The 15,094-nt window shown below is 34.9% G+C and overlaps 1 protein-coding gene across 5 annotated transcripts in view; it reads right to left on the bottom strand.

The window, feature by feature from the left end:
- Positions 1-15,094, bottom strand: part of VPS13A (vacuolar protein sorting 13 homolog A) — a 249,091-nt gene that overhangs the window by 135,125 nt on the left and 98,872 nt on the right. For all 5 annotated transcript variants that reach the window (XR_010123324.1, XM_054500058.2, XM_054500059.2 and 2 more), the window contains exons 24-31: positions 10,535-10,619; positions 8,268-8,422; positions 7,709-7,865; positions 3,691-3,770; positions 1,962-2,021; positions 1,606-1,759; positions 412-528; positions 233-336 (exon numbers count right to left, since the gene is read on the bottom strand). Coding sequence is in view for 4 of the 5 variants with exons in the window: in XM_054500058.2 (XP_054356033.1) it covers positions 233-336; positions 412-528; positions 1,606-1,759; positions 1,962-2,021; positions 3,691-3,770; positions 7,709-7,865; positions 8,268-8,422; positions 10,535-10,619 (912 nt within the window). In the remaining variant the exon portion in view is untranslated. The remainder of the gene's footprint in view (positions 1-232; positions 337-411; positions 529-1,605; positions 1,760-1,961; positions 2,022-3,690; positions 3,771-7,708; positions 7,866-8,267; positions 8,423-10,534; positions 10,620-15,094) is intronic.

The following is a 15,094-nucleotide window of genomic DNA, read 5'->3' as shown; positions in this document are numbered from 1 at the left end:
TAATCCTCATTTTACAAATAAAGAAACAGAGTCCAAGATTAGGTAACCTGCTAATGGTCACACAGCTACTAAAGAGTAGAGCTAAGAACCCAATTATGCCTGACTCCAAATCCATGCACATAATAAGCCACATTACTAAATTCTGACAAATGTCCAAATGATACCTATGACCACTCTTAAAGGACAATCCTATTTAATGATGTACTATTATTTAATTTAAAAAAATTCTTACCTTTTTGTATATAGCTGTTATATCAGAATCTAAAACAATTATATTCCTTAGCTTTGCGTTTATTTCAGTTTCTGAAGGCCTCATAATCATCTCAGAATCAAGCCCTAAGGGAACAAAAGAATGACTGCCTTTTCTTTCATTTAACGTCTTTTAATTTGCTTTTTGTGAAATTTTATTACCTTCAATCTTAATTTCAGAAATGTTACGTTTCTGATCTTGAATAAAGATCTGTAAACACGATAATTCTGCTAAAATCTGCAAAGTAATGATATCTTCATTCGTGGATCGTTTTAAAGCTGCAAAAAAAAATTCATATTGTAAAACATGAGGAAAAACATTTAGTAGTTACCTCACTATACTTATAAACTAACTGAAATATCACCACAAATAGTGATATCAGAGAAAACCTGATCTACAATTCAGTTGAAAGCAAGGTATAATATTCCCTACTGAATTGAAAATTCTAAAAAACAATAAAATCTAACGAAAACAAAAGCAAATAGACAACACTGTTTCAAGAAGAAACTAAGCATTTGAAACTAAAACACTGTAGCTACAAATTTCAAAATTTTTTGAGAACCAATAATTACTAGGTGATACTTGTCATTATCAAAATTGCAACTTTTCACTGCTTCGAAAGTACTATACTCTGATTTTAAAATATGCTCTGATACTCTTTTTTGTTTTTTTTTTTCGAAACAGAGTCTCGCTCTGTTACCCAGGATGGAGTGCAGTGGTGCAACTGTAGCTCGAAGATCGCTGCAACCTTGAATTCCTGGGCTCCAGTGATTCTACCGTGTCAGCCTCCCAAGTAAACTGGGTCTACAGACAAACACCACCATGCCCAACTAATTTTTAAAATTTTGTTGGAGACAGGGTCTTGCTATGTTGCCCAGGCTAGTTTCGAACTCCTGGCCTCAAGTGATCCTCGAGCCTCAATCCCCACAGCGCTCATCTCCCTGGGTCACTGGGATCACAGGCATAAGCCACCGCACCCAGCTGACAATACTCAAATTTTGCTAGTCATATTTGTCTAATCTAAAATAATGTCATGAAATGCATAAATTTTAATTTAAATCTAATCCTACTGGGAGGGAGGTGGAAGAAAAAAATTTTTTAAATCTAATACTCCTACTGTATAATCTTAAACTAAAAACAATTATTATATACGATAAACAAAAGCAACATTTTCTTAAGCAGTAGTTTCCTTTATTTTCTAAAATTATCCTGGCATATAATGAATCCTTCTAGATATTAACCTAGGCAACAGAATTCTGAAGCCAATATTTGAAGTTAATAATAAAGTCAGAGTCTAGATTTATTGACCTACATGGTTAAAAAAAAAAGTTGATGCTAAATTTTTAAAAACATACCTAATTTTTTAATGACATCTCCTTTGTCTTCAGTCTCTGTAGTGGACACTGGGGCTGATTTTTCCTCTGATTGTGGAAGGATATTATGAAGATAATTTATTGTATTCAGAAGTGCTTCAGTGTGTAAATGAATATCCAAAGAGGAAAAATTTACCTAAAGAACAAAGCTGATTTTAGTGATAGGTCAATAAATATTTGCTTGCCGTCTCTCTACAAGGCACCATGCTTTGCGGCATAAAGGATATAATTTATAATATTTTCTTATCTTTAAGGATCTTACAATTCCAGTTAGAAAATAATTTCCATAAGAAATAGAAATACAGTATATGATTAAAAAATAAATTATCTACTCATACCTTAATCAATTGTAAAACATTGTTATAGGTATTTTTCAAGTCGGGTACATTCTTTTCAGCCTATCCAAAGAGAAAACAAATATGTTAGAACATGTTAGGAAGACATACATATACAATTACATTATAGTCCTAATACACATTTATATAATTTTCCAGCTGTTCATATACATATATATATACATACATACATATATATATATATATATATATATACACACACACATACACACATATATAATTACCTAAATAAGCAACCGCTTCACCAGAACAAAAGAAAATGTAAGTATGGGACTCTCTGGCACATAGCAAGTATTCAATAAATGTTACGTACTATCATGCTTATTATCAAGAGAGGAAATGTTGGATATTATCAAGTGTGGAGAATAATCATTCGGTCATCAACAACTGTGTACGGTTCTTCCTAATTCTTCCTGTATTTAAAAACAAAATTTGTGACAGAATTGTCCACCAAGTATCCAAATACTCTGTGTTTTCTTTTTCTTTTTAAAAAATTTAATATTTTTGATTGACAAATCATAATTATATACACTTATGGAGTAAAATGTGATGTTCTGACATATGTACACAGTGTTAAATGATTAAATTAAGCTAACTAACATATCTGTCACCTCACTTTCCTATCTTTCTTTGTGGTGAGACATTTGAAATTCACTTTCTTGGTTGTTTTGAAATAAACAACACATTATTATTGATTACAGTTCCCCTGCCGTATAACAGATCTCAAAAGTTATTCCTCCTGTCAATCTGGAACTTTGTATCGTTTGATTGACAACTCTCTATTCTCTCTCTTTCCCTCCCTCCCATCCCTGCTACCCTCTGGTAACCATCACTGTGCTCTCTACTTCTATGAGTTCAGTTTTATTAGATTCCACACATAAAGAAGATCATGAGGTATTTGTCTTTCTGTGCTTGGCTTATTTCGCTTAGCATAATGTCCTCCACATTCATCTATGTCGACACAAATGACAGGATATCCCCCCCGCCCTTTTTAAAGCTGAATAGTGTTCCATTTTGTATATATACCACATTTTCTTTACCCATTTTCTTTAGGTCTAGAACACTTTTGTTATATAAAAGCTATATAATGCATATACAACAAAAATCCTAAGACATCTAGTCAATAATGGATAGCAAAAATGGTTTTAAAGTGATTAAATGCTTTCTGCATTATTCTTATTATAAAATAATTATTAAAATAGTCTGACGCAGAAACACGAAAGTCAGCAGAAACATGGAAAAATTAGAAATAGACCATAGTACATAGAAAAGCTTAACAAATGATAAAAGGAATATCATAAATCAATAAAAAAGGAATGGAGTTATTGACCCTAGGAATATCAGGTAACTTCACAAAACAGTGGAAAATAAAGTGAAAGCATCATCTTGTATCACATAAAACAATACACTCTATCAAGACTAAAAAGTGTGTTTCTTTCTCAGTACCCTTGCTGGGAGAAAAAAAAAATCAAACTCCAGGTCATTTCTACTTAGAACACAATCTTCTTATTTTGCTATATGAAGTATTTATAAATCACAACTATTTAATACAAGATGACAAAATCAAAAAAACCTTAGTATTAGGAGTTACAGAGAGATTATGTTACAGTGAAGATTAAACAAACTGAATAATACCAAACTTACAAAATTTGATTTTAACATTTCAGCAGCATACTTACCATATTAAGCAGATATAAATGAAACTGCTTACCTTTACATATTCCAGTGTTAACAGGTCTTCCATTGTGTTATCCAGGGTTGTAACCAAATAAACTGGTTTCTTGTTTTCATCTAAAAATAATTTTTTAAAAATTATCTTTTCATAGGAAAGGTAACTGAAAATAAATGCAAGCAATCTTATTAATTATGTAATTGCAAAAGAAGGCTTTCCTATATGAGTTCTGGACCTTGGATTCTACCTTACCCAAGTCAAGTTACTTCTTTGTTCTTTAAATTCTAAAAATGTAATCTCTCCTCACAATTCCCTTACCTCCTCATGTGCCACAACACTGAAGTCTCATACCCTTCTAAACCTAGATAGGAGGTAAGGTAAGAAAAAACAGGAATCAATTAAAGAGAAACCAGAATGGTTTTTAGGAACAATGAAAGGGCAGGAAGAGAATTCTGGCCCTGGATCACTGAAATAACTAAAAAGGAAATCATCAGAGTCCTTGAAAACCCAGCTGTTCAGAAGACAGACCGGGAATGAGATGAAACATTAAGTTTTCGGTATATTCGTTTAGATTAAAATATATCCTATTACCATGTAATCAGTCTTTATTAGTTATACTGATATGGACAGGAGACAGGGAAATACTAGGTAGAAGAGGGCAGTTCCCCAGCAAAGGCCCCACCCTCAAGCCTAAAAACTGGAGGCCCTAAGTGAGAACAAGCATTTCTGTTTTTGCACCTGAAAAGCTGCCTTTTGGCCCACCATACCCACCATCCTGTGCCCATATAAGCCCAAGGCCTTAGTGGGCACAGATAGAAGCAGCTGAGCATTGAGAAGAGCAGAGGAACAGAGTGGCGGAGAGTGGCAGAGAGTGGCGGGGCAGCATGGCAGAAAAAGAGAGAAGAGGAAGGATGTGGACGTCCGGATGCTGGGGGAGTTCAACTAGGGGCTGTCTGTGAAGAGTCCATCCGCTGGGCGGCCCAACCTCAGGGGAAGACCACCTTCCCACTCCATCCCCCACTTCCGGCTCTCCATCCGTCTTGCTGAGAGCCACCTCCACCACTCAATAAAACCTTGCACTCATCCTTCCAGCCCACATGTGACCCGATTCTTCTGGTACACTGGGCAAGAACTCAGGCCGTCACACTGGCCCCCTGCCCTTGCCCCCTGCCCTTGCGATAAGGAAGACGGTCTATTGAGCTGATTAACAAAAGCTGTCTACGGCAAAGTTGAAAGAGCATACTGTAACACATGCCCCTTGGGTTTCAGGGGTTGTAGACACCTACCCCTAGATGCTGCCCTAGGGCCGGAGCCCAAAAGCACTCCCCACAGCCTCTGCACCTGCCCGTCTGCATGCTCCCCCTAGGGAAATGCACACCCTGTGCGAGGGGAATAAAGGAACTCTCCCATTTTAATATTACCGCTTCTGCTCAAAATGTGCTATACTAAGAAAACCAGTGTAGAAGAGAATTTATAGAAAGCTTTTAAAACTCTCATCAGCAAATGATTTATGGTTGCTAGAAAATTAGTATCTAAAGACTGGAAGAAAGGACTACAAACTAATCATACAATTCCTGAGAAAAAAATGCCACAAATTGCACAGAGTTCTCCAAACCTAATGCTTAGCACATAAACCTGTTTTCTACTGCAAGTGCTAGCCACACTTGAAGCCTTAAAAAAGTTCCCACTTTGTTTACACATTTATTCATTCATTGAACAACCATTTACTGATCATTTACTTTGTGCAAGAAACAGCTATTCACTCCCTCTGAGAAAACAGAAACAAAAATATTACAGAAATAAGCGCAATAATAATTGTATACTCTTTTTTCTGTTTGCAAGGGTTTTTTAATCCTTTGTTCTTGGCAAAACAAACATAAGAATAAACATAAAACTTAGTAACTGCGGCCGGGCGCGCTGGCTCACGCCTGTAATCCCAGCACTTTGGGAGGCCAAGGCGGGCGGATCATGAGGTCAGGAGATCCAGACCATGGTGAAACCCCGTCTCTACTGAAAATACAAAAAAAAAAAAAAATTAGCCGGGCGTGGTGGCGGGCGCCTGTAGTCCCAGCTACTCCGGAGGCTGAGGCAGGAGAATGGCGTGAACCCAGGAGGCGGAGCTTGCAGTGAGCCGAGATCATGCCACTGCACTCCAGCCTGGGCGACAGAGCGAGACTCCATCTCAAAATAAATAAATAAATAGAAATAATAATAATAAAAAAAACTTAGTAACTGCTATAAAGTTCCTGGGTTACTAGGGAACATTGTCACATTGGTTTACTTTTCTTTCCAATTATTAGAGCAAACTGTTTCTTGATGATTTAGCAATCATGTTCCTTGGTATTTACTCAGTGAAACTGAAAATTTGTCTACACAAAAACTTGCATTCAAATGTTCACAGCAGCTTTATTAACAATTGCCAAACCGTGGAAGCAACCAAGATATCCTTCAGTACATGAATGGATAAATAAACTGTGGTGCATCCAGACAAGACAATATCATTCATTGCTAAAAAAGAAATGGGCTGCCCAGTTATGAAAAGACGTGGATGTAACTTCAGTATATATTACTAAGTGAAAAAAGCCAATCTGAAAAGGATATATATGATTCCAATTATGTGACATGCTGGTAAAACTATGGAGACACTAAAAGGATCAGCAGTTGCCAGGGGTTAAGTGGGAGGGAGGGACAAATAGGTGGAGCACAGAGGATTTTTAGGGCAGTGAAACTACTCCACATGAGAAGGTAATGGTAGATTGCATGTCATTATACATGTCCAAACAGAAGGTATAACAGCAACAGTGAACCTTAATGTAAATTGTGGACTCTTGGTAATTACGATGTGTCAGTGTAGGTTCATCAATTGCAACAAATGTACCACTTTGGTGGAGGATGTTGATAATGAAAAAGGCTATGCAGGTGTGGGTACAAGGAGTATATGAGAAATCTCTGTACCTTCTGCTCAATTGTCCCATGAATCTAAAACTGCTCTAAAAAATAAAGTCTATTTAAAAAATTTTCATTCCACCTCTGCTCATACATAATATTATTATGCTACAAAGGAGTTTAATGAAATGAAACTGGTGTCCTAATAACTGCCTCTACTATTCACAATTATCTTTCAAGGAAAAATCCAAAAAATGTAAATGAAGAAATATAAATACAACCCTCCCAATTACCTAACATAGGAAACAGAATAGTTTTTTAGGGATCATATATCCATTACGAACACACAAAAGGTTTGCAGTAAGCAGAATACTGCCCTCTGCCCCCAACAAAGATACCTACACTCTAATCCCCCGGAATCTGAGAATATGTTAACTCATATGGCAAAAAGAGACTTGGAAGACGTGATTAAGGTTAAAGTTAAAGGTATATTATCCTGGATTATCGAGGTGTGGCCAATCTAATCACTGGAGTTTTAAAAGACTGGAAGCAAAAGGCAGAAGAGGAGGTTAGAGATATGGCAACATGAGGAGGATCTGATGCCTTGTTGTGGTTAGCAGCTATGTGCAAAAAGCAACAGAGGCCTAAGGGCAGCCATCCACTAACAGGCAACAAGGAAACATAGACTTAAACCATGTGTAAATGAATTTTATCAACACCTGACTGAACAATGAAATGGACCCTCCTCTAGAGCCTCCTAAAAGGAAGTCCTACTGACACCTTGAGTTTTGCCCAGTGAGACGTGTGTCAGACTTCTGTCATACAGAACTCTAAGATAATAAATTTGTGTTGTTTTTAAGCACTAAGTTTGTGGTAAATTGTTATAGCAACAATAGGAAACTAATTCAGTGTTCCAATACTCAGTTAAGTAGATTTAAAATTCAACCATTACCATCTGATTTTCCATAATGAATAAAATTATCTTCATTTTATCTCTGGTGTGCTCCCCACATTACCAACTATAAAAGTTAAAGATTAACTCAAAAAGGAATGATTCTCTGAGAATATTTAGGCAAATGTACTGATTCAGAGCCTAAAGAATTGAAAACTCTCTAGCAGGTAGTCAAACAATGAAATTAATTTATTTATTTTAAAAAATAGAGATTCTTACCCAAGTATTCTGGGCATTTTAAGCAGAACTCTTTCAAAAAGGCATTTGCTTTCAAATCATATGTTCTAATCTCAATTTCTGTGCCCAATCCTAAAACATGAATTTCTACCACAGATAGTTCACAATCTCCAATAAGGTGATAAAACTCGATCAAAACCTGGAGAAGAAAGAAAAAAGAAACTACCACTACATAAAACAAAAACATGTTTATGTGCATAGTGGTTACATGTGAATATACGAGGTATACATACAATTGATATATTAGTATTTAAAATTTAGGAGAGATTTTATACCCACACAGACATACAATACACACACAACATAAATAATCGTTTTCACAAAAACATGTATTGAATACATTTAAACCCCTCACTCTTAAGGAAGTTAATCTTATTAAAAAAAAAAAAAGGGGAGTGACGAAGAATCACACAGCAAGTCTGGAATTACTTTAATTAGGGTGAAAAAGATAGTGCTTATTAACAATGAGACTATATCGTAAGCTGTAAATAGTAGAAACAGCAAACAAATTAAGCCATGTTAATTTTACCATACTACCTACCTTTGGTACTTCAAATCGTATTTTAAATGTAGTCATATTTACTGAACAATCCTGCTTTTGTAACTTTCTGGTTCGAATACTTTTAACTCCAGTTGGAAACTCAAGAGGTTCTTCCAAGGGACTACATGGTGCATCAAAAAATTCCTCTTCTGAATCTAAATTTCACAGAACATTATTTAAGTCAATAATTAAAATGATTAATTTAACAGTATTTCAATATTTTTCTGAAATAAATATGAACACTAAAACACTAAGGCTGTCTTTTAAATATCAAATATAAACATGAGAACCGAAATAAACAGAAAATAATATAGACATTACTGTACTTTTTTATTGTCAATTTTAAACAAAGGGATACTGTACTTTTAAATAACATTCTTGGTTATAAAGAAGCATGGAACATTATAAGATGTAATCTTTAGCTTAAGAAGCCCATCTTTTGAAACAGTCTATTTTAAAATTGCTGAAATTTTACAGGAAATGCCAATGCCAATGATTATACACACCATGAATACTCAAAGTGATGTGTTAATATGCTCACTCTACCTGGATAGTGTAACAGGACTTAGGTATAAACTCTGCAATATTAGCAGCAGAGTTTGAATGAAGTAAACTGAGATCAAGCACTACTTTGTATACATATATATACACAAATATAGGTATATATATACATTGATATACATACACATATGCTGATATTAAAAAGGACTGAAAAAGCATTAGATAACTTAGTAAAACCATTAAAACAAGGTTTAAATGAAACAATCAGAAGTATATCCCTAATAAACTAAGATTGAAGTTAAAGTAGATGATCTCACAAACAACTTCTCTCTGGTGACTATAAATAAAGAAAAATTGTTCTCTAAGAAACCAAGAATCGACATGGCAGTTTCTGTTACTTAACATTTATCAATTTTTAAAGTCTTAAAAATATAGACATACACCTTTTCTAATACGGTCATTAAAAAGCAGATATTTGGTATCAGAATAGTTATAAGTTTTTATATGTAAATGTAGATAATTATTGATGATTTTCCTTTAATAATTATATTTTTAAAAATGTTTTAAATATACTATAGCAAAATTTACCAAATAACTAAAAAACACATTAGAAATTAAGACATCTATGAAGTTTTGTGGTGTTTTTTAACTCACAGCCAAATAAAGATAATTAACTTATTAGTAGTCCCTGTCGTCTTTTTTTTTTTTTTTTTTTTTGATTCGGACTCTCGCTCTGTCACCAGGCCGGAGCGCAGTGGCGCGATCTCTGCTCACTGCAACCTCCACCTCCTGGGTTCAAGAGATTCTCCTGCCTCAGCTTCCCGAGTCGCTGGGACTATAGGTGTGCAGCACCACTCCCAGTTAATTTTTGTACTTTTAGTAGAGACGGGGTTTCACCATGTTGGCCGGAATGGTCTCAATCTCTTGACCTCGTGATCCGCCCGCCTCAGCCTCCCAAAGTGCTGGGATTACAGGCATGAGTCACTGCGCCCAGCTGGTCCTTGTCATTTTCAGTTCAACTTTATACCAAGAAAATCCCATTGCAAAAGCAACTTTAAGGAATTGTGCTATTTAAAATAAATTTTAGTTAAAATTTCCTGAAAATATACAAATATCTGCTATTGCCTGAAATTTCTTATATGACTACAGAAGACCAAAATATGCCACTCGAAAACATGTCTTTTTGGCATAAGGATTATACTGAGTCAATTATTTTAAGAAACAGCAGACACAGGAAAAGCTCTGAAGACAGATCCGAAGTTTCCCTTTTGTAAGGGAAATTAACATTTATAAGAGAAATCCACCTTGTAAAGGTATCTTCTTTTCTATACCAGGGAAAATGACTCTTACTCACAAGACATTCTTATCAACGGAGAAAACACTGACAAACTTTACCCTTGTGTACCATACTTTTTCTGGTCACCTTCCCATATACCTTGCCTCCCCAGCAACCCCTATCCCTGAAGCCCAAAACCTCTTTTCCTTTGTTTAAGCCCAAACTGGTATATAAACCCAAATTTTAATCACCACCTTCAGTTACTCATTCCTGAGCTTCTTGCATGTACCCATGAAATATGAATGCTAGTAAATCTGCTTGTTTTCTCAGGTTAATCTGTCTTTCATTCATAGAGCCTCAACCAAGAACCTAGACTTTAAAAGGAAAAGATATTTTCCTTCCTCTGTGTGGTCCCTTGAGAAAAATATGCCTCAAAACAGAAATCATTTTAATAAAATGAGAAAAATATCCTTAAGCAGTTTCATTTTACCATCTTCAGAAACAGATGGAAGTTCCAAGAGAGGAATTATTTTCTGTGAAATCTGTGATGTTCCCAAAGAAGTAGATGTTTGAATCTGAAAGAAAAGTAATTCACTGTTGATTAGCACAAAAATGTTTATTCACCACTTATTCAAAAGATGTTTATTCAAAGTTCTACAACAGTTTTGACAAAAAGCTATCCAATTTGAATTAAGTGAGAAGATATCAGGTCTAAATTAGAAAAATACATTATAAAACGCAGATTTTAAAGAAGTAGTTTTACAATTTTAAGGCTAAATAAAAATTGTAGAACTGTTGTAATAATGTCCTTGATGACAGGCTTTGAGTAGAAAGAGATCTTATATTTTAACTCAACATAGTATTAAATCAGGACATCTGTGACGAACACACAAGTCACAATACTTAAAGCCTCTAGAATTGAGGAACTTACTTTTATTTTTAATCTCTGAAAGGTATTTCAGGAAATTTACTTTTTTACAGTTTGGAGAAATAGAGCATATATAAAAACAAATTTTGCAGTTTAAAAAAATAATAATAAAAGACACATCTGAATTTTCCAACCCAGCCAAGCAATAAAACATTACCATATCCTGACCTAGAAGCATCTTCTTATGTGTTCCTCCTGGATCTCATTCCTCCTTGTCACGTTCCCTACCTCTCATCATGATCTTGCTTTTATTTAGTTGTTTGTACTACAGCACCTATGAATGATTATCTAAATAATGCATCGTTTACCCCTGCCTCTTTCCAAACTGTAGCATATATGACATACATTTTCCTGTGACTTCCTTTACAAAACAATGTTTAAATGTTAACCACACTGATAGTTTACTGAATTTTACTGTGACACTGTATTGCACTGATGAATAAACCACTACTTATTTGTCCACTATACTGTTGGTGAGTATTTGTGTTGCTTATAGATTTTTGCTTTTGCTTGTAGCACTACTATAAACATCCTTGATATGCCCACAGGTGCTTGTGGATAAAACTTTTCCAAACAGTAAAATTATATATGTTCACCTTATTGAGCACTATCAAACCATTTTCAAAAGTGGTGATAAGACATTACACTAACACCAGCAGCACAGTTTCTATATCTCCATATCCTCGCAATGCTTAGGGTGTTCAAAGATTTCAAATTATATCAGTCTCATTGGCCATGTCATCCTAGTTTTAATTACAGTTTCACAAATGCATAATGGTTACATATCATATCAAATACAAATAGCTTCCTTGGTTATTCGTGTTTGCCCTTCTGTGAAATTCTGCTCATTTTGGAAGGAGCAGCAGCATTTTTTTTTTAGGTACATTATAATCTACTACACAAAGTACATAAACTCTAAAGTTCAATACATTTTCAGAAAGTAAACACACTCAACCTACCAACCACCCAGGTCCAGTATGAAACATTACAAGCAACTCATAAGCCTCCCTTAAGCTCCTTGAAATCATTAGGCATCCTCCCAAAAGTAACAACTATGTTACCTTAATTTCAACTTTTAATGTTTTGAAATTTTTGTATCTTACATTTATTAGTGATACTGGGCTATTATTTTCCTCTTTATAATGTAGTTGTTAGGTTTTAGAATACAAGTTTTGTTAAGTTCTTAAATGAATTGCCAAGTAATCCTGCGTTCTATTCCCTAAAATACCCTGGAGTTTTGAGGGAAGCTCCCCCCACACTCAATCACTGCCCATCACTGCTACATGCATTAGTATTTTTTTTCCTGAGTAGTATTCTACTGTATGAATATACTATTTTTCCTTATCCATTCACTTCTGGATAGACAATTGGGTTTTATGCAACTTTTTACTATTATGAATAACCCTACTGTGAGTATTCTAGTTCAAGTCTTTTAGTGGGCATATGACTTCATTTCTCTTGGGTAAAAACCTAGGAGTAGAATTCCCAAGTCATATGGTAAGTATATACTTAACCTTATTTTTAAAAACTACCAAACTAAATTACAAAGGATTATGCTATTTTCAAGTTTCACAAGTAACATATGAGAGTTTTAAATCCTTGTCATGGCAATACCTTGACATGGTATTGCCATTCTTCCTATTTTTAGCCATTCTAACCATTGTGTAGTAGTATTTCTATGTGGCTTTGATCTGCATTTTTCTGGTGAGTAATAAAGTCGAACATCTTTTCATGTTACCTATTTAGTCATTTATTACTGAGCTGTTAGTCTTCTCGTATATTCTAGATACAAGTCTGGACTTATAAAAATATTTTTGCAACTATTTTTCCCAAGTGGATGGTTAGATGGTTTGCCTTTTCACCTTTTTTTACAATGTCTTTCAAACAGCAGAAAAATTTAATTTTTATAAAGTCCAATTTATTTATTTTTTTCCTCCTGTTATATTTGCACTTTTTATATCCTAAGCTATCTTTACCTACTGCAAGGATTCAAACATTTTATCCTACATTTTTTGTTCCAGAAATTACACTTGTGGACTTTATATTTAGGTCTATGCTTCATTTCAAGTTAAATTCTGCATATAAGATAAGGGTTGAAATTAATTTACTTTCCACATGGAAATCCGGTTGTTTCAGCACCATATGTTGAAAAGGTGATCCTTCCCCCACTTAGCTAGGCTGGCATCTTTGTAATAAATCAAATACATATTAACCATATATTGTACAATTATTATTATTATTATTTTTTTTTTTTGAGACAGATTCTCCTTCTGTCACCCAGGCTGGAGTGTAGTGGCACAATCTTGGCTGACTGCGACCTCCGCCTCCCAGGTTCAAGTGATTCTCGTGCCACAGCCTTCTGAGTAGCTGGGACTACAGGTGTGCATCACCACGCCCAGCTAATTTTTATATTTTTAGTAGAGACAGGATTTCATCATGTTGGCCAGGCTGGTCTTGAACTCCTGAGCTCAAGTGATTTGACCAGCTGCAAGGAGAAATAAGACTAGGCCTTCAACATTTTACTTAGAAATCTCCACAGCTAAATATCCAACTTCATCACTAGAACATAATTTAACCAAGATCTTTGCCACTTTATAACAAGGATCACATTCCCTTCAACGTCAAATAACATGTTCCTAATTTCCACTTGAGGTCTCAACAGAAACAGCTTGAATGTCCATATTTTATATCAACAATTTATTAAACGATAGAATCTAGGTTTTTTTCTAACATGTGCCTCAAAATTCTTCCAGTTTCTGCCCATTACCCAGTTCTAAAGCCACTTCCACATTTCTAAGTGCTTGTTAAGCAACAACTCACTGCTTGGTACCAAAACCTATATGAGATTGCTAGAGCTGCCATAACAAAATACCACAGACTGGGTGACTTTAACAACAGAAATCTATGTTCTCACAGTTCTGGAGGCCACCTCTATCGTTAACTTGCAGATGATCTCCTTTCTGTGTCCTCACATGGACTTTCCTCAGTGGGCATGCATCTCTGGTGTCTCTTTGTGAGATCAAATTTCCTTTTCTTATAAAGACACCAGTCAAACTGGATTAGCGCCCACCCTAGTGGTCTCATTTTAACTTAATCACTGCTGTAATGAACCTATCTGTAAATACAGTCACAATGTGAAATAGCAGAATTAGGGTTCACTATATAAATTTTGAAGGACACAATTCAGCCCATACACTATGTACAAATTTAACAACATATATTAGCAAACGGATGCTTAAGCTACAAATAACCAAATTTTAAAAACTTAAAAAGATCTAAGCAAATGGAGAGATATACCATGTTAATGAACTGAAAGACTCAATACTGCTAAAATGTTAATTCTCCCAAATTAATGATACAATTTCTATCCAAATATCAGCCAGAATTTTTGTGGAAATTGATAAGTTGATTCTAAAAGGCAAAGGAATCAGTTGAAAACATTTTGGAAATACAAAAAGTTGGAGGACTAACCTTTCTGGATTTCAAGACATGAAGCTATAGTATAATTAAGACACTATGATATCAACAAAAGGACAGAAACAGATGGAAATGATAGACACAGAAATCACTGGAAAAGAATAGTCTGAAATAGACTTATACATATATAGTCAACTCAATAGTAAAAGAATAGTCTTTTTAACAAACAAAACGGAAATAACTGTAAGTGCAGATGTAAAACTAGAAAGAGGATCCCATCACAAGCACCATATAGAAAAATTAAATGGATGAGAGACCTAAGTATAAAACCTAACTCTAAAAAATTTCTAGAATAAAAACATAGGGAAAAATCTTCTTGACCTTAAATTAGGCAAAAATTGCAGAGATGTGATACAAAAGGCTCAATATCTAGAGAAAATATTGCTAAAGTCAATTGTATCAAAATTAAACTTTTGCCCTCCAAAACACAATTAAAGAAACAAAAAAACTCACCAACAGACTAGGAAAAGAATACAACAAAACAGGAGGGGAGGAGCCAAGATGGCCGAATAGGAACAGCTCCAGTCTACAGCTCCCAGCGCGAGCGACGCAGAAGACGGGTGATTTCTGCATTTCCATCTGAGCTTTGAGGAGAGCAGTGGTTCTCTCAGCATGCAACTGGAGATCTGAGAACGGGCTGACTGC

This window comes from Pongo pygmaeus, chromosome 13 (genome assembly GCF_028885625.2).
Source record: "Pongo pygmaeus isolate AG05252 chromosome 13, NHGRI_mPonPyg2-v2.0_pri, whole genome shotgun sequence".
Classification (NCBI taxonomy): Eukaryota; Metazoa; Chordata; class Mammalia; order Primates; family Hominidae; genus Pongo; species Pongo pygmaeus.
The sequence above is the reverse complement of the archived record's forward strand: the minus strand, read 5'-3'. Positions and strand labels throughout refer to the sequence as shown.